Source organism: Glycine soja, chromosome 8 (genome assembly GCF_004193775.1).
Source record: "Glycine soja cultivar W05 chromosome 8, ASM419377v2, whole genome shotgun sequence".
Taxonomy (NCBI): Eukaryota; Viridiplantae; Streptophyta; class Magnoliopsida; order Fabales; family Fabaceae; genus Glycine; species Glycine soja.
The window spans coordinates 40,963,341-40,982,966 of record NC_041009.1 but is presented as its reverse complement, the minus strand read 5'-3'; the positions used below and the strand labels follow the sequence as shown (position 1 = coordinate 40,982,966).

Sequence of the window (19,626 nt, the reverse complement as noted above, 5' to 3'; positions counted from 1 at the left end):
GGTCTGAAAGCAATTAAGTGAAAATATAAAAATTAGTCCAATAAACTTAAGGTTAATTAGACAAAATAATACAAATTGTCAATAAATTTAATGTTATTAATTATATTAACAAATTGTATATATGACTTTAAGATAATTTTAATAAAAAGTTAATAAACTTATCATATATCATAAATTGTAATTGAATGAGTATATAATAATATTATTTTATACTTTAAATGCATAACCCTTTTCTCTTAAAAATTTTCAACAATTTTCCTAAAAAAAATCAAAGTTATTGAATAGTTTATGTATTAATCCTTACAAATACGTCCCATGTATCTTATAGGTGAACCAAACCAATAGTGTAGTGGTCCACACGTAGCCAAGTGAGGTTGATAATTAATACTAGTAGCCAGACCCGTCCCATGACACATGTATTATGTATCCTCCACATATCAAGAAAACGATGTTGTTGGTAAAAAATAAACTTTTATCTCATAAGAATATGAATGTGAAAATTATATTAGTTTGTTGTGAGGTAACTTCTGTCCTAACCTGGTAAAACCGTACAGCCTAATTCCATTAAACTTATATATATATATCCTCTACAGTCCACACACACTCCTTAGCACACTGTGCATTCACGTGGACCTTAATTCCTTGCCTTCTATTTCATGTCATGCATTGCTTATTGGTTGATCTAATCTCAATCTCATCATCATCACTGCCGTCTTGGCTCTCTCTCTCTGAACCCTTCAGTGAGACACAACACAAGTCATAGTCCATTGGTAATGGTATGGTTAGTTAGTTAGTGAGTGGAAAATGAAGTTTGGTTTGGAGTTTGGACACACTTTGTTTTTTGTTTGGTGGAAGCTTCATAACTTGTGCCAGCTAACCCCATTAAATTATTCTTTTGCTGAGAAGTCTTTTCTTTTTTCTTTTTGTGCTTTTCCTTCCTTCTCAATTATTTTATGAACTCTAACTCTTAACTCTGTCTGCTTCATTCCACTTTGGCCCTCACTGGAAAAGGAGTAGTAGTGGTACTTAAATGCCATTAAAAGTTAAGTGATCTTTTGAAGTATGATACAGGTGGTGTGGGTGTGATCTATCTATCTACAACCCCTGGACTTTTTATCACTCTTGTTTTCTTGCTTTGTCTTTTGATGATTGGGGGTTATCATTTAGGACTTAGGAGTTTGCACAAAGTACAAAAAGCAGATAAATGATGCCCCTTACTGCGGAAAGGTGAGTGGGGTGGGAACTGAAGTTAAGGAGAGAATCTGAGAATGAGTGCTCTCTCACTCTCACACCACATGCACATGTCCCTCTTATACCTTTACTCATCATTTGCTGCAATTTTTTACAAGTCTTCTTTTTGTCCCATTGTGGCCTTTTTTTACTCCTCTTTCCATTTCCATTGAGATCCACAGAATGATTGTTTTTCCCACTGCTGCTTCTTTCCAGGGCATGCCTGTGTATCTTTGGGGGTTATATAGGGTTTTTGGCTGAGCAGCAATTTGTTGTTGTTGTAATCAATTTTTGAAGAAAAGGTAAACCCATTTGTCCTTTAGGTTGTTTGAGAGTAAAGATTGATTCTTTTTATTGTTATTATTGTTTTTCTTTCAAATCTATCTGATTTATTGTTTCCCCAATTTATGCTTGTTAAAATCCTGTGTTTTGGGTGTTGTTGTGAATTGTCTTTATGTTGGCTCCTTTTATTTATGCACCCAATTTTTTGTTCTTGCCTTTTTATTGTTTTTTCCTTTTGTCTCTGCTGTGTAAGCAGATGGGGAAGACAGCAGCTTCCAATCCTGCTTTGCAAGTGTCTGTTTCATTTGGTAGATTTGAGAATGATTCCTTGTCTTGGGAGAAATGGTCTGCTTTCTCCCCAAATAAGTACTTGGAAGAAGTTGAGAAGTGTGCCACTCCTGGATCAGTTGCTCAGAAGAAAGCTTACTTTGAAGCTCATTACAAGAACATTGCGGCTCGGAAAGCCGAATTGCTGGCACAAGCGAAACAGATGGAGAAAGATTCTCCTAGATCACAACGTCAAAATGGTGAAGATCTGAGTTGTAACACTTGTGGGACTGATGCAGAATGTGATATGTCCTCTACTCAGGGTTCTAGTGAAGGGGTTAAGCAAGAAACCAATTCAATTGGTGAGATTGTTAGGACTGATGTGAGTAATTTAATGGAGGATGTTGCAGTTTCAATAGATTATCAAGGTTCATCAGTTGAGGGAGAGAAAGAGAATGAAGAACTGGAAAGCAGATTAGGTAGTTCCCAGATAGATAAACATGAAGAAGTTGTCTGCGTTGAACAAGGAGGAAGTAAAGAAGAAAGTCCTAACACTGAAGCTGAAGATGTGAAGGAAATTTCACACAATGTGAACAATGAGCCTGCAAAGACTTCAGAAAATGAAGCAAAATATGTGACATTGGATCATCCAAAGGTATCTAAGAAGGTATGCATTAATTCCTGTATTCAATTCAACAAGTTTATGATCATTGGAAAATTTTAGTGGTTAAATCATTAACACCACTTAAAATTTGGTTATTTTGCTTCCCATCATTCTATTTTTCACCATCTACTTTGGACAGGTTACCCCTGTGAACAGAGAAAGCAATGCAACAAAGGCGAAGAAGAAATCGATGCTATCTACTTCTAAGCCTAAGGCATCCCAATTTTCTACCCCTAGAAGTTCAAAGCCTACATCAACTCCCACCAAGACATTGGCATCTGCCTCTTCAACTAAAAGGGGAATTTCTCCATCCATATCTGGGAGGAAAATTAATTCCACTTCAGAGAACAGAAAAGTTCCAAATAAATCTTTGCACATGTCCCTTAGCTTGGCTCCAAGCCAACCTGATCCTGCTTCGCATACTACAATGAGGAAATCTTTGATTATGGAGAAAATGGGGGATAAGGACATAGTCAAACGAGCATTCAAGACTTTCCAGAACAATTTCAATCAGCCAAAAACTTCTGGTGAAAACAAATCTTTGGTAAAAGAAAAGGTATTTGGAAAAGCATGGATAACTGTTTATTGTTGATAAATGGCTATGTGTACCACTAGAAAATGACTTTCATTTGAGAATATTTGCTTATATTTTTCTGGTGCAGGTTCCTTCAAAGGTGACAGAGTCAAGGAATCCAACATCTATAACCTTGAGAAAGGAAGATGGACAGTAAGATTTCGAATCTGCATTATTAATTTGTTTCTTATTTGCATCAATTTCATTTCCTCCGTGTAATTTGGGTACTTTGTTTTTAATTTCTTTCATACTGATAATGAATCTCTACATGATCTTGAATATGGTTGCATGCTTAAAATAATCATCTGATTAGCGACCAATTTTTTGTTGGTTTTCGGTGAGAGAATGTTAATGATGGAAACAGTAAATACATGTGAATAAATGAGGAAGCACGAATAGTTAATCATCATATGAGAAGTTGAACCCACTATGTGAGTGTTGTTGGAACATGTGACCTTCAGGTCACAAGGCAACAATTCCAACCATTATGCCACGGCTCCCCTTCCACCATTCTTCATAGCATAATTTATATTGTTGAAGTAAAATATGTTTTTTTTTTTTTTTAAATTTTTCGGTCTAAATGAGGGTCCACAAAGATGGGTCCAGGGGAATCCTGCTAGAGGCCCCACAAGTAAGGGGGTGTGGACTGTGGACTGCATTGCTTAGTTTGAACCTATGCACTCTTCGGACTATTTAAGTAAAACTTTGAGTCTTTGATAATGTAGTAAAAATATGGAACAAATTAAACCTTGGTTGGAGAATTGTTAGTGGGGAAGGGAGAGAATTGGTTTATGTGATTGAGAGAACATGAAAATCATCAACCATACTCATTCAAGAAGGCCATTGATTGTCACCCACCCACCCTCCTTCCTTCCTTATCAGAACATTTACCATAAACTATATTTTGATGAATTTATAAGGAGTTCAATTGCCTGTAAGCTGATGCTGTTGACGTTATTATTAAATAGGTCACCTAAGGTTGACAGTATGGATAGAAGAAGTGTGAATGCTGTTCGAACTGCTTTCGGCCTAAAAGGTGACGTTAAAGCAGAGAAAGGAAAAGAGGTGTGGCTTGACTCTTGCTGCATGTCTATACAATCCAGCACCTGATATCTAGGGTTCTCATAGATTTTGAAACTACTGTTTTATTTTTACTGACCAAAATATGCTTTCTTTCTTTGTATTTTAATCAGTTTCCGAGAAAAATAGATGAAAAATTTAATTCAAAAGAGGTAGAAAGAACGCATCTTCAACTGAAATCAAAGGTACTCTTTCCTTCTCTTGCCATTGCTTAAGTGTGTCTGAATATATTTTATAGTGCATTTAGATATAATTGTTTAAAGATAACCAAATGATAACTCTATAGAATGGGTGTTATCATAAGTTATGAGCTCTTTTGATGCTATATAACATACGTAAGCGGCATGTCTTAACATTGTTTTCTTGACACAGGGGGAAAAGATAAAACATATTTCCAAAGCCACACACTTGCCAGCTTTTCACTGGGGTCAGAAAGCATCAAAAAGTCATCCAGAAAAGGTATGCTACTGTGCACTGTAAATTTTCTCATTACCAGGTTAAAAGGTAGGGTGAAGACCAAGTATAGTGAATTTTTCATATATGAATATTAGTTTGTTAAACTTTATCTGGGAATTTTTTCTTTATGCTTAATACTTCAATTTTATTTGAAGTCAACTTGTGTTCTACAACTTAATAGTCTGGTGATTGTAGGAAAGTAAGGGAGCAACAGTGTAATCTGGCTGTCTTATTTTGCTCTAAAAAGCAAACCTATTTTTCTGCCAAATGAGCATAGTGATCAGTAGTTGGTGGTGGGTCTCACAAGAGATAATGATGAAAGTTCATATGGTCCACGTTCCACATTTTAATATCATTTCAAGGACTACACCTGTAGAATATTAATGTTTTGTTTGGTAATATGTTTTACCTTCTCATCAAGTTGTCTAATAATACCATTATATTTTCTTAAATTCAGTACAGCAAAAATTGTCTTTTCCCCCTAGGTGGGTCAGATACTTAAATTAAACTATGCCATTGTGTGACAAATGGCAAATCTAAAATCTAATGGAGTATCTGGGAGGCATTGGAGTTATTTTCCATTCAGATTAAATTTCCCTTGATATAAGTCATTTAGACTACAGCCTATTTTCCATTCTAAAATCGTATTTATTATGCTCCATTACATGAGCTGCGAAACCTAACATAATATCCATGTTTCTTTGGGGATGTTTTGTGTCGATTCCTCTAGAGCCCCTTGGATTAAATTAATTAGGAGAGTTTCAAAATATCACTACAGTAACTAGAGGATATATCATATCAAATGAAGATATCTTATGAGAGTGAAATGATTAAATATGGACCGTATAACCAAATATGGACGGTCAAAATTTAATGTCATATGATCATTTAAAAAGTCATGTGAGTTTTAGACATTAAATCTTAACACTCCATGAATGGTTATATGGTCTAGATTTAATTCTCTTACTCTTATATAAGATGTTTCCTCTCATAAAATATGCCCTCATTGTAACTATATTAATAATTAATAATTATATTCAAATATACCTACCAGTAAAAATAAGTGAAAAAAAACAGCATAAAGCTTGGCAAAGGAAGCATTTTCTCAATAATTCAAATTGTAGTTCACCAACCATATCGTGTTAAATCTTTTCATACTCTGGAGAAAGTCTCTGCTAAAATAACTGCTATTCTGTCTTGTCTACTTGTGCAGGGGGATGTTAAGATTGAGAAATGGAGGTAGCCTAAAATCAAGAGATGGGATTGAATACATCAGTGGGCGTCTAAGATCTATATGTTCAGAGGAAATGCTTATGGCTACAACTCAAGTCACACTATGATGATATTTTAGTTTAGACTCTAGTCTGCAACAGGGGAAAAATTATCTAGTTATATAAGACTATAGGAGCATATGAACAATGTGAGGAGGAGGAGGAAGGACTAAAGCTTCAGTTATTCATAATAAATTTCTTGTGAGAAATAATATTGTATAACTATAATGTCTAATATGAGAAATGTATGCATTTCTAATAATTAATTGCATCATTTACATTCTATGAGATCTTTGTATTTATTTTGGGTGGGATCAAGGGAGATACTCTTGGGACCCAAGAGGGGGGAACACAAAATGGGGATTACCTACACAAGAAATAACTTTTACACTTCACAATTCTCACATTGGTTCCATCTGAGTTTAGTTTCAGGTGTTTTTGTTTTCTTGATTGTTTTTATGGATAAACTTAAAAGAGAAAATCTACAGCGTGGACTTATGAGTGTGCAGGTGTGTAGGATTGCTGGATGTACTAAAATGCAATTATGAATTAGAATTTATTTTATGAATATATAGGAGATGTGGGTGGTTATTCCAAATTTACTGTTTCATATAGAGGAGTTGTTGACAGCAAATCTGATTTGGTGAGGTTGGTAGCAATCTGATTCAATTTCCTGGTGCAAAAAGTAAAATAACATTGTTTATGACATGATTTTCGTTGGCTCATGAAGTCAACTTTTTGTTTTGCACTAGACTTGTTCTCTTGTGACCTGTGATCTATGTGAAGTCAACTTTGGAATCTTATCTGGAAAAAAATTAAATAAAATCTCGTTTATCGAAAATTACAAATTACATAGAGTATATACAGCAGGAAATGGTGGAAGAATACGACCAAGTTCTAGTTCATGCTAAAGGAATCCAACAATGATATACATCAGATTTGAAATTTACTTAGAACTATTGACACGTACATTTGGACGTTTAATTAATACTGGAAAAATGTTAAAGCCATAAAGATGGTTTCAGCTTTTGAATTGTAAAAGCATAGCCTGCTTGCTTTGCTTCCACAATATTTCTGAACATCCAATGTTTAGGAACACTAGACTTGAGTTGAAGCCCATTCTTTTAACTCTTCAGACTTTGAATGATGAAACAACAAATCTCCAATTCTCAGAAATCTGATTTAAGGGACTTTAGCCCCCTATTCCAATTGCATAAGTTGAATAATTTTTGGAGTTATCTGATGTGATATGTTCCAGTGATGATGACTATCTAAAAAGTGCCTTGGGAGGCTTCCTCTTCTGCATGTCACGTGCAATCTCAATGCAAGTTTGATCAACCATTCCCAGAAAATCCTTCACTATGACAAACAATTGAAGATTGTTTTCTGCAGTCTCTTTTGAAGATCCTCCTTGATAGTACTGTGCTGTTTTCTTGATAAGCTGAAACACACTTGTTTGCTTCTCCCTCACTAATTTCAACTCTTCCTCAGCATTTCCAAGAAAATGATCCATTTCTTTCACAAAATTTCCTCCTTCACCATTTCCACACGAGGAAACAAGTTGTTGAATTTCAACTAACTGGGTTGAGAGGGCTGAGATTGAACCAACTAAGTTGTTATGATCTATTTGTGCTGCTTTCTTAACATTGGATAACTCAGAACTGATCCCTCCTACAATTGGCAATCCTAGTGTTACATATTCCCTTTCTACCAGTTCATTTGAAGCAATGTTGTTCTCATAGTTTCCATTGCTGTTGCTGCTGCTCCTACTGCTGCTACTGCTCAGGCTGCCATTGCGGTTAAGAGCAACCCGTTTTCCCTCCAAACGGACTACCTCTTCAACCACAAAGTGAAGTAATGTCGTTCTTCCGTTGGTGCTCTTGACATCAGAGAGCTTCCTTAGAGAAGCCAAATTGAAAGCTTGAGCATTACCTCTTGCAGTTCCTGCATTCATTCGATTTCCTGCCTTAAGAACTGCTTCAAGAAGCTTCAAAAAGAGTCCTTTGCTTTTAAGCTCGTTACACCCCAGTTCAATGGTCTGCAGAGATTCCTTGATTTCTTGAATCTCCGAGTTATAATTCAACCTGAATAGCATGGCATTCAAGTGCTTGAAAGCCGACGGAACAGCTTTAAGGATGCTAAAGAGGAATGATTCAGCTGCTGCAAGTCTTGCTGGATCTCCTTTGTATTGAAGGATAAGAGATTGCTCTTCTTCTGTTGGGGAAACTCTAGCAAGCTTTTCAAGGGTATCTGCATTGAGGCCCTTACCGTCAGTGAGTGCATCGAGAATTTCGCCTTGTGAGACTGCAAGAGATTTCAAAACAATAGCAATGTTCTGTGATTTTCTAGGGTCAAGAAGGAAATTAGTTTTTGCTGATTGAGCTGAAGCATCCTTGCTAGGAATGGCTGAGTGACTCTTTCCTTTGGGAGATCTTCGGTTGGTCGCAACATAACCGAAGAGAGCTTCCATAAGATCTTGATCAACTCTGAAACATTATATTCAAAAGCTTGGGATGATCAGTAAAATCTAAACTTGAATGATCAAAACATATACATTTATTTTACAAAATTTAACACATGAGGATTACCTGAAAGAGCCGCGATCAACTTTATCCCAAACCATGGAGTGATCAGCATTATTAGTATTCACCTTATCCCAATGCAAAGGCTTCAGTTTCACTTGATCATTGCTAGTTTCCAGCATGCCTTTTCCTGAAGAGTTTCTTTGCTTAATAGCTTGCATTTCAATGGGAGCAGGCGGTGGCTTTGACGATGGCGGAGGAGGAGGAGGTGTTGGATTCCTTCTAGCTGGGATCGGAGGAGGGGGAGGCGACGGAGCAGGAATATTCGTTTTTGGAACCGCTGCAAAAGAAGTAGAGGATGATGGTGTTGATGGTGAAACTGGAGGAGGTGGAGTTGATGGTTGAGTTGGAGAATCTGGTTTCTGAGCACCCTTGATAACAATTCCGACTGATGCAGGAACACTGGAAGAATTAGGAGCAGAAACAGAAGCAGAAGGAGGAGGAGAAGGAAGTGGCGAAAATCTATAAGGCTCATCCTCTTCTGGAGATACATTCAAGTGAGAAGTTGAAGATTTCCCTCTAAGAAGAGGAACCTCTTGGATATACTTTGATTTCTTCACTTGATTTTCATCATGACCATGTTTTTCATCTTCTTTTTCGTTGTTTCTAGAACTCCTCACAACCTCCTTATGCAGAAGATCCTTGTTAGAGTTCTTCCCTTCAAGCTTTCTCCAATAAATCACATCCAAACCATCCTCATCAACAATCAACCCTCTCACATTCCCATCAATTCTCTCAAACAAATTTCCCTGAGGCACAACTCGGGTATCTCCACCACCACCACCACCACCAGCAGTGTTACTTCTTATCTCCTCTCTCCTTCTCCTTCTCTTCCTCAAGCACCTTTGAACCACAAAGAAAATTAAACCACAAACAACTATGGTGCTAGCTGCAGTCGCAGCCACTGCCGTGGCTATGTTACGGTTCGATGAACCGCGGCTAGGCGCTATGTTACCGGTTGGTACTGGTGGTGGTGGTTGTTGTGTTGCTGGAGCTGTGGCTGAAGTTCCATTTGGATAGAAAGTTTCAATGTTTTGAGTAGGAGAATTGGTGCTGGTTTGGCAATGACAGGTTGGTGTTATTGACAAACTGTGCAAAAGTAAAACAAAAACAAGGCTCATAAAAGGCCATGATTGAAGTATCATCGTATTCAAAGCCATGAGGCATGTAGAACAAACGAGGATTCTGAAAACAAATATGCTCTTCTGCTTTTTCTGTTCATTGAAAAGTGTTAACTGCAAGTTTTTTTTTTGTTCTTCTACTTTGTCTTAAGCTACTTGGTTTTGTTTGTTCGCTGACGGTTTCAAAACAGTGGAAGAAGCGGTTAATTCTTGTTGGTTGGCCTTCCCAGAATTGCAGTTGAGGGTTGTTTTTTTTTATTTGTGGAAATTGAAGACAATGTCAGGAGATTTACAATAATTTATGCTGACAGTTTCAACCAACTCATTTTAGGGTTGATTTGGAACTTTCATTTGAAGAGTCGGTGTTGGTGTTGTGAGTCATAATAAATGGGACATGCAATGCAGCTGGGTCGAAAGGGAAAGGTTTTACTCTGTCAAACGTGAAGTGCAACAACAACAACAACTCACACGTATGAAGTGGTGCTATCATTGATTCAATGCGTTTTGTTTTAGCCAAGAATTTGTCGTACAGTCTTCACCATTTTGACTTGGTTGTGATGTGTAGCTTAAGAACTAACAACTCCTATTAAACTATAGACTATGAGGGGGTTTAAAATAAGGAGAATGGGAACCAATTCCATTATAGGGACTTTTTGGAACAAAAAAATGGTTGTGATTTTTTATAGTCCTTGTGGAGCCATGGAGAGTATTTAATGTTGAGAATTGAGTAAAGTGGCTCACCAAATTGGCTTTTAGTTGGGACAATGCAATGGCCTTAACGAAAAGGCATTTTCCTCCCATTTCTTTTTTGCTTTTGATTAAAAGTTTGCCTTGGATTCTGTTCTTTTTCCTTGCTTGGAGGGTCATGAGATGAGGATTGTTATATCGATCCTATTTGCCTGTTGATTTTCAGAACTTTACAAGGTCTCACGCTTTCTTAGTTTGTACTCCAAGTCCAAGGTCAAATTTATCCCCCACGTACTGTTCTGTTTGTTTATTTCATTGTTTGTAATTTTCTTGAATGAAGAAGTAACATTTTGCATTAAAATGTCTTTAACCTAACTAACAAAATGAATATTTAGTAGTCACTCAGTCTTATCATGGTTATATATATTCCTAAAAAAGCTACAATTACATCATTCATATATATATATATATATATATATATATATATATATATATATATATATATATATATATATATCGTTGGAATGAATGAAATTATGTTCGGATTCTCTAAACAAGATATTAAATTAGAGTTTTGTAAATGAAAACAACTTAATTAGAAAGAATTTTTTTATTATAAGTGGTCAACTGAGTTTTTTAGTAAAAATTCGTCATTGACTACGCTGATAATATTTTGCATCTATAACATCAAAATCCAAAATAATATATATCATCACTTTCTGATTTATCTCATTTCTTCACTTATTGTATTAAAAAAATTATGTGATGTAAAATTTATTTTGTAAACATTAGAATCTTTCCCTAAGCATCATATATAAGTTAAGTTATGTTTGACAAAACATTTTAATTAATTTTTAATATTTTTTATCGGTAGAAAACATGTTTGACTATTTAGTAAATAAGTTTTTTAATAGATTCTAACTTGTTACTTGTAAAATGTTAACTTTTATTTTCTAAATTTTTATTTTTAATATATTTATCTAATTTACTTATTATCCTTTTTTAATAAATTATAATTTTATTATTATTTTATATTTTTCACTTTAACAGTTAATTTTACCACACACTTATAATTTAATAAATTAATTTTTTAAATTTTCACCGCCTTTTCCATTAGTTTTATCAAATATAGTCATTAGGTAAAGAAGATATCAAGAATTCTTCATAAAGACTCCGTAACTTTGGCAACTTCTTAAATATTTTATTTATGTACGGCAATGATCTAAGATTAAACAGTTAAAAATAAAGAATTTTAATCATTTCTCTTTTTATATATCCATTCTCTCTTTCTAGTTTTCTTCCTTTTTAATTACATGGGGAGTACTCTGCTTTTGGAGTGAGAAACATTAGAAATACATATTCTAACATTCTGTTTCATTTATAGAAATTCATGTAAGTCTCATTGATTATATGAATAGTACATTCTTTGTTTGATGAGTTTTATTTTCAAAGTAGTGAATCTTATGTGAACTTCAACAGATAAAAGAGTGTACTAAAAAAAATCAAAGAACGTGCTAACATTATTCCTTTTTGTTACAGTATTAGTCACACATTTCTAACTCTCTTTTCTTTGTTTTTCTATTTTTTTTTCTGAGCACGTCTCAATTCTCAAGTCTGGTGTGAGAAAATCATAAATCGCAAAAATAAACAAAAAAAAAAAAGAAGAGTATCTTACTTTGTCCGTTAAAATGCACGATTCGTTCATATTTTGTAACAAGTTGAGTTATATGGAAGTGAAGAAACATACAAATTCAAACAAGATATACGTGTCTATGTCGCGTAAAATCTGTTGTTAACGGACATCGTCAAATTCAGACTAGCCCTATCATATGTGAATGGAAAACCTCATTGGGTAAAGGAAAAGCCACATCCATTAACCATTATCTATGGCCATAAGCTTTGACTTTGAAAAGGTTTAATTGAAGAAAAAGATAATGCCACTAGAATGTTTGGACATAAAATAATAGGATGATTTTGTCAAAAAGATGATTGGTCATTGGTGTCTGAATTAGAAATTTTATTTTTAAGTGTATTATACACAAATTTTGAAAGGGGTTCGTAGATTTATTTTTCATGGGATCGGAGCTACTCAAAGATTTATGTGTAATATACATATATAATAATTCGATGACTCTAGCTAGCTAGTTCTTTATTTATTTGTGTGCGCTAGTATGGTTCATAATTGAAATGAAGTTGAATTTTTATTCTCACATAAAATTAAAAGGGACAATCAATTGTTACCATAAGATTAATTCCTATCAGTATGGTTAAGAAATTTAGTTATTTATCAACTGTGTTGGATTTTTGTTAATTGTTGGTGACTAAAGAATTAATATATATAGCATGTGATGTGTTTTACAAATAATTATATTATTTAAGGTCTGTTTTTTTACGTGATAAAAAGGCATATATGATTTAGCAATAGGAAGGAAGGGAAATAATGAAAATTTAGATTTTATCTCATTTTTTTTATTCAGGATATTTATATTATTTTACACGTATTCTCTTTTTCTTTTTCTTTTACTTTCTCTCATATCAATCAACTTAAAAACATTATCTTATTTTCCATTTTTTTATTTTCTAAATTAAGCATACCATTAAGCATAGGATTTTATCCTCAATTCTATATGAAAGAATATTTGTTAGGAGAGATTGACCTTTTAAATAAATTTTAATGTTTTGAAAAAGTTGTATCTAACTTTTTATTCAGAAATAGCTAAGGCACCTTTACTTTAAGAAAATATTTTTTTCATTTTTATTTTTTGTTTTAGCTTTAAATAACAAAATTGTTATACTTTGTTTTTAATTTGTTTCTTGTACGTTCTCAAACATCTGTTTTCTCTATTTCATAGACAAATCTTTAAAAACAGATACTGAAAACAATGCCAATTTTGTAATTAGAAGTGAAAATATAAAAAAATGAAAATAGAAGAATACTGCCCCTAAGGTTAAAAAAAATGCACTGACGAAGCTAGACTAATATATATATATATATATATATATATATATATATATATATAGAAACTTAATTTAATGGCCACACTCTTTACTTTTCCAATATAGATCTTATGAAGGCCCCGCAAGGAGTACGACCCCATTGCGTAGTGAAATTATAAGAATAGTAGTTTGTAGGATGGCAGATATATGTATGGAAATTGAAAAGGACAAATATTAGATACATTATTTTGGATAGTATTATTATTATTATTATTTAATTAAAATCGATATGTCGTCGTAATAATCGAATGAAAGTAATTAAGACTTGTAGACTTTAGTGTACTCTCCACAACTTTTGAAGTTTAAAATGACTACGTTTTAAAAGTCAGTCATCTTGTGAGTCTTCGAAGTTTTCTTTTGCTTCATTTTGTTGGGTTTTTTATAACTGAAAGAGTTGATATCTTTGAACTTTGTATTTTTCATTACTGTAGTTAAAATCTAATATTTCTATTTAAAATAAATTTGTAAATCACAAATTATGGGTTTCTGAAATCCAGGAGTTACGAAATTATGTTGCTAACCTAGCTAGCTAGCAAACTCCCCGGAGAGTATCGTGTTAAAAATGATACGTTAGATAGGAACATAAAGATCAACATAATATTTAATTCTATTCTTTATAATCTTTCTCTTTATCACTAAGCATGTAGATCAATTAAGCGAGATTATTTTAGTTTAGTTAATCAGAAGTTTCAAATTCAAGTTCCATGATGATTCTACCCAACTTAAATATAATTATTTTTATTAGAAGATACATGTGATTTTTTTTTAAAAAAAAGACAATCTTGGTCTTTAAAATTAGCTTTTACTATCAAGTCCATTCATAATATGATATAAGAATTTATCTAGAGTTACTTGCACACTTTACACTTTTTAGATCTTCCTAGGATAGCTAGAAATATAACTAAAATACTCAAACTTTTGGACAATCCTCCTCTCCTAAGTTAATTTTTGAATCAGACTAAAGTTAGAAATAGAATATTTTGTTGCTTGTGAAATGAGGCACTCAAGGATTTCGGCATCTTCTGGAATCCGTGACTTTTACTATATCAATATCCTCATATCACGCCTTTATTATTGCTTTTACCCTATACATTCACTACCAAAAATTAAAGAATTAGTCACAAAATTTATCGATGGAAATTATTATAATGTTTTTTCATTAATATTGAGCTACAAAATTTAGTAACAATTTTTTCTTAAATTACATATAAAGTGTTTTGTCACTAATTTTATTTTTTCTTGAAATAATTGTAGTATTTTCTTTTTCTCTATTTTGTTTTTTTCCTTTAAATTATAGAATAAAAGGGCTCTGGATTTACAGAAAGGGGTTGTTCTGTTTAGTATTGCGTATGCTGATGGAAAGCTGAGACTTTTGAGTGTATATATATTGATTGTATTTGGGTGGTTTTATTCTTAGAATTGAGACTTTGACTGTTGTTAAGAATTTAGCTCATCACAGTCTTTTTCTTATATACTAACCCCACTCATTCATGTCTGTGTTTTCCCATTCATAAGAAAAAAAAACCCACTCATTCCCAAATTTGCAATAATTTATTAATGATGTTGAATATTGGTTTTAGAAAAGAAAACGACTGAGATGGAATTTTCTTGTTCCGATTTTAACATTCCAATGCTTTTTCTTAAAAAATAAGCATTCCAATGCCTTTTGATTTTGAGAAGAATTATGAATGCATCCTTTAACTGAATTAAATGAATGGCATCATAAATTTGACAATTATTGAGTAAGACAGAAAGCAACCTATATGTCTTATAGAGAAATAGAGATAGAGTATAGGATAACGCGGTAAACTGTGGTTTATCTTCTCCTTTTCTAATTTGGACTTTGTTGTTGTTGAAGAAAAGTCTTAGAATCAACTCAGCCGAAAAATGTCCTCATTATTAGTTTATTTTGTCAATTTTATCGGTGCCCGAGAAAAGTCAACGAAACACGTTGATATTTCTATATGTATGTCCATTGTGTAATTAAGAATTAATGGAAATTGGCCAAATGGCGATGGTTTACAATTTTTGAGTTTCTTACTTTCTAAATAAGTAAAGAGGAAAAATAAAGTTATAAATTCACATAAATTTTTTTTGCACAATTATCAATCATAATTACATAGGATAAATTTGTTAACTTTTTAAATAATTATTTTAAAATAATTTAAATGATAATTTGTTATTAGATGATAATGTAAAATTACTTTTTAGACCATGCATAAACATTAAAGTAAATATAAAAAATAAGTTTACTTAATTTATTTGATATAGGTATTTTATAAAGTTTAGAGCAAATTAAAGAAATATTTCTTGAGATTTGCTCTATTTACACATGCTTTCATTCCTTTTAAGATATCATTGCGTTGAATTTAATTCAGAGAAATTTTTGTCTTGTGATACTGTGTTAGGTCGTCTTCTCTTCACAGCCAAAGATGGAGTTGTGCATTCCTTGTTTGTCGTCATCACCTTGTCTTTCTCTTCACATTCGTGGTGGTGATTTCTCATCTACATTCATCTTCGCCTATGCGATGGCACTAGGTGTGTTCCCGTTTGTCGCATTTCTCCCCCACCTTGTGTTCTTCTTTGTGGTGGTGCTAGACACATTCCCATTCGTTGCGTGTTTAAAGCTATTATATATGTATTCCTTGAGATTTTCAAAATGATACACATGTACCCTTGAGGTTTTCAAAATGTTGTGCATGTACCCCTAGTTTTTTACAAATAATACATGTGTCCTCCTCTGTTTTACAAAAATTATACTCGATACCCCTCTTCCCTCTCACTTGTTGGAATGTAAAAAAATACACAAGAACAGTCAAGCATCATCAAAAACGAAAAACAAAATCAACACCATGAACATTAATCGATGAAAACAAACTAGCATCAACTTCACTGCACTCAACAACAACAGTGATTCGTAAAGATTCAACAATGGTGTGTCAAAGATAGGGTTTTAAACGAAGGAAAAAGATGAGATTAATTTTAGGATTAAAATTTTAAGAAAAGTCAAGTGTCTGCCACGCGATCTAAAAAATAAATGGAGTTAACATTGTTAATGATGGAGGGGGTACAAGTGTAATAGGATTACAAAAGTTGGAGGGTTTTGTGTGTCAAAAAAGAGAAAGAGACATGTGTAAATAGTACATACTTTAAAAGGTTGTTGTAATTTACTCTAAAGTTTCATATGATATTTTAAAAAGTCCATTCCAAATATTTGTCCAGTCGATTGATCAAACTAGCCATGTACAATGGATGGCTCCACCTAAAGGCTTCTTCAAATGCAATAACGAGGCTGCATTTCAAAAACAATGTGCTACAACTAGTTGGGGTGCTTGTTGTAGAGATGACACAAGGGCTTTTGTCTTAACTCTTACTAAATGGGGGAACCCTGTATGGAGGGTGAAGGCATGGGGTTGTTAAAAGCTATATCACATGGATGTCCTAATAATGCATGAGTCATGTGATTTTTGAATCGAACTGTAAATTGGTTGCGGATAAATTAAAATCAACATTTTTGTCAAGATTATTTTTTTTGAAGTAGGATCAATTATTTTTCAATGTAGAAACTCGTGCAAAAACCAAAGTACAAAGTTTGGTTTATCAAGAGATAAGAAAATGTTGTTGTTCATTCAATTTTGTGATTGTAGCAACAACTCATACTAGGCGGCTCAAAGTTTTTAGTATATTCCCTCTTATACTCATTAATGAAAAAGCCTTGATTCAATTTCTATAAAAAAAGAGGCCAATCTAGCTTGGTCAAAAATCTATTTAAGGATATATTTTATAATAAGACTTATTAAATGAAATTATATATTTTTATAATAAGTATTTAATTTCAAAATATTATAATAAAAATAGGCTTAAATATATATGTTTTGAATTCCTATAAAATACGCATGTTTTGATTTTAGTTCTTACAAATATTTTCTTTGTTTTCCATCTCTATAAAATTTAAAATTATTTTTTACTTTCTATAAAATGAAGCAATTTTGGATTTGATCAATGTAAATAATTTGGTCTTAATCCCTTCATAAAATTCAAATTTACTATTTTTTCCCTAAAGTTCATTTTAAAGAAGATAAACAACATTTATTTTAGAGATCTAGAAGAAAAGTTGAGGGTAACATGTGCTAACATTGTATCACAAACACTAGCAAGTATTATTATTGTTGTTGTTGTTGTTCTTGTAGTTGTAGTTGTTGTTGTTGTTGTTCAACTAATCCACAAAACAAACATCAACAACTAAAGAAGAACGGATAATACAAACTTTTCTTTTAAGAAAAACAACAACCAACATATGGATTATATAAAGTAAAAGTATGAGTACCCAAATTTATCACGCATCAGAACAATGATTTCATCAGTAAATCTTGATTTAGTTGATTTGTGCAACAGGACAAGAATTTCATCTGAAGATCGGCCAAATGTTGCATTCAACTTAATCAGACCCTTGCTACTAAATTCTGAAAAGATGAAAAACATTTTTCTCACATCATTGTCGCATTTAACCTTCATACACTCGTATTTAACAAATCCATTACCTACATAAATAGATTGACGCTAAAAAAGGTAAAGTAAAATTTTGTTACCTTCGATGACGTCCATAATTATTTTCCTTACAACATCAAGTGGCATATCCCCACTTATTGTGACGGTTTTAGGACCATTGTGACATTAAAAGAATGCTCCTTTAGATGATGAAATGATCTCACCGTCACAGTACACAACACTATATGCACTTATTGTGACAACTTTCAGTAATATGGTAAATATCAACCAAATGTGTTGAGTTGCATCAAACTCCTACTACTATTTATATTAAATGATTTATTATTTCCTTGTGAGACATGACAACTCACACCAACAAAATAAACGATTTAGATTGTGTCTATATTTAATATAGTTTACATGTGTATCAGAAAAAACTAGTGTTAAGTCAATACATATCATAAAAAGTAGTGTTTAGTCAATAAAAAACACCAATTGTATTTTTTTATTTTTTTCACCCCAAATAGTGCAATGGAATCATAATTTTTTGGTATTAAGAGGGTGCAAAAAAAAAACAACAAAATTCTGATTTCGTTGTTATGTCTTGGGTGGCAAAAAAAATATACAAGGGAATCATGATTTCTTTGTATAGTTATCAGACTCTAATTTTGTCCGGACAAATTTTTTAAAAAAGACAAAAAAAAGAAAAAAAAATAAAAAAGGAAAGAAAGAATAGAAAAACAAAATAAAAAATGAAAAAAGGAAAGAAAGAAAACGAAAAAAAAAAGAAAGTAAAAAAAGAGGAAAGAAAAAGAAAATAGAAAAAGGAAAGAAAGAACAAGAAAAAGAAAAAAAAGGAAAGAAAGAAAATAAGGAAAATAAAAAAACAAAAAAAGGAAAGGAAAAACCAAAATAAAACATGAAAAAATAATAAAAAAAGGGAAAGAATTATAAAGGATGAAAGGAGAAAAACACTATAAAAAGAGGAGGTCTGAGCATCACAATTACACACTCAATTAGATAGAAGAAAATAATCACACAAAAACACATAGAGAACATGCAAAAAATAAGAAGAGACACGAATTTTGAGGAGGCGAAAGAAACTCACTGCATCGCGTCGCTTGACACTGTACTTAGGAAAGGAGGAGGGACCTCCAAGTATCTCTTTATTCCTTTCATCTCATTTCTTTCTTTTTTTTCTCTTTTCTTTTTCATTCATTCACTCTTCGTTCCCTCCTTTCTCCTTTTTCTTTTAGTCTCATGCTTGATTTGTTTCAACTCATTGGTGAATCCTTGGCCCCTGGTAAGACTCTTAGAAATTTGTTTTTGTAAATATTTGTTGTCCATCTTTTAAAAAAAAAAAAATTGCTATTAACATTACCTTTTTCACATATACATATTTTTCTTTCATTTTGGGTTTTGATAACTGCTAAATAATTGTATTTTGATAGTAGAAAATTACTCAAATATTGGCCTGAAATTAATTATTTAGCAGTTATTTGTGATTAAAAGTTAGAAAATTAATTAAATTGAATTTTTGGTTGCAGATATAAAAATTGGAGGTGTAACAAGCAAAAAGGGCAGAAAAATTGAAGAAAAGAAGAAAATTTGAAGAAGGCCCAGCCCAATACTTGTGCTCAGCCCGCGTCACGGGCTAAGCGGGCCAGGAAGTACACGCACTAAGCGCGGGTGTCGCGCTAAGCGCGCTTACGAAGGCCCAAAGCCCACTTCAGCAGCTATAAATAGAGAGTCAGTCCAAGGGACATGGACACCACAACAGAACCCCCCTCCTGGGGGTTTCATTTACTCCCTTTCTTTCACCCCCTTCTCTCATTGTAAAACCCTCATGACTATGAGTGGCTAATCCCCTAACTAGGGCCTGGCAGGCCTAAAAAGCCAATGATGTATGGAACATTTCAAGAGTTAT

At 32.9% G+C, this 19,626-nt stretch overlaps 2 protein-coding genes across 4 annotated transcripts; one reads left to right on the top strand and one right to left on the bottom strand.

The window, feature by feature from the left end:
• Positions 1–612: 612 nt before the first annotated feature.
• On the top strand, positions 613–6,112 carry LOC114423213 (protein WVD2-like 7). 3 transcript variants are annotated; one of them, XM_028389879.1, is made up of 9 exons: positions 613–776; positions 1,447–1,532; positions 1,769–2,446; positions 2,583–2,999; positions 3,106–3,170; positions 3,986–4,082; positions 4,211–4,282; positions 4,470–4,556; positions 5,767–6,112. In XM_028389879.1, the coding sequence occupies exons 3-9, from the start codon at positions 1,769–1,771 to the stop codon at positions 5,794–5,796; spliced, it is 1,446 nt and encodes a 481-aa protein (XP_028245680.1). In that variant the 5' UTR covers positions 613–776; positions 1,447–1,532; the 3' UTR covers positions 5,797–6,112. The 3 variants fall into 3 exon arrangements, with proteins under 3 accessions (XP_028245680.1, XP_028245678.1, XP_028245679.1); XM_028389878.1 differs by lacking the exon at positions 613–776 and adding an exon at positions 797–1,227; XM_028389877.1 differs by lacking the exon at positions 1,447–1,532 and having other exon boundaries at positions 635–776.
• Positions 6,113–6,624: 512 nt separating this feature from the next.
• On the bottom strand, positions 6,625–9,982 carry LOC114423212 (formin-like protein 8). Its single transcript, XM_028389876.1, has 2 exons — positions 8,413–9,982; positions 6,625–8,310 (listed from the first exon to the last, which is right to left on the bottom strand). The coding sequence occupies exons 1-2, from the start codon at positions 9,564–9,566 to the stop codon at positions 7,092–7,094; spliced, it is 2,373 nt and encodes a 790-aa protein (XP_028245677.1). The 5' UTR covers positions 9,567–9,982; the 3' UTR covers positions 6,625–7,091.
• Positions 9,983–19,626: the final 9,644 nt, after the last annotated feature.

Coding starts and splice junctions, on each gene's coding strand:
- LOC114423213 (XM_028389877.1), top strand. Junction 2,447..2,582: donor ATCCAAAGGTATCTAAGAAG/GTATGCATTAAT, acceptor TACTTTGGACAG/GTTACCCCTGTGAACAGAGA. Junction 4,557..5,766: donor CAAAAAGTCATCCAGAAAAG/GTATGCTACTGT, acceptor CTACTTGTGCAG/GGGGATGTTAAGATTGAGAA.
- LOC114423212 (XM_028389876.1), bottom strand. CDS start 9,566: ATGGCTTTGAATACGATGATACTTCAATCATGGCCTTTTATGAGCCTT. Junction 8,311..8,412: donor GTTGATCGCGGCTCTTTCAG/GTAATCCTCATG, acceptor ATAATGTTTCAG/AGTTGATCAAGATCTTATGG.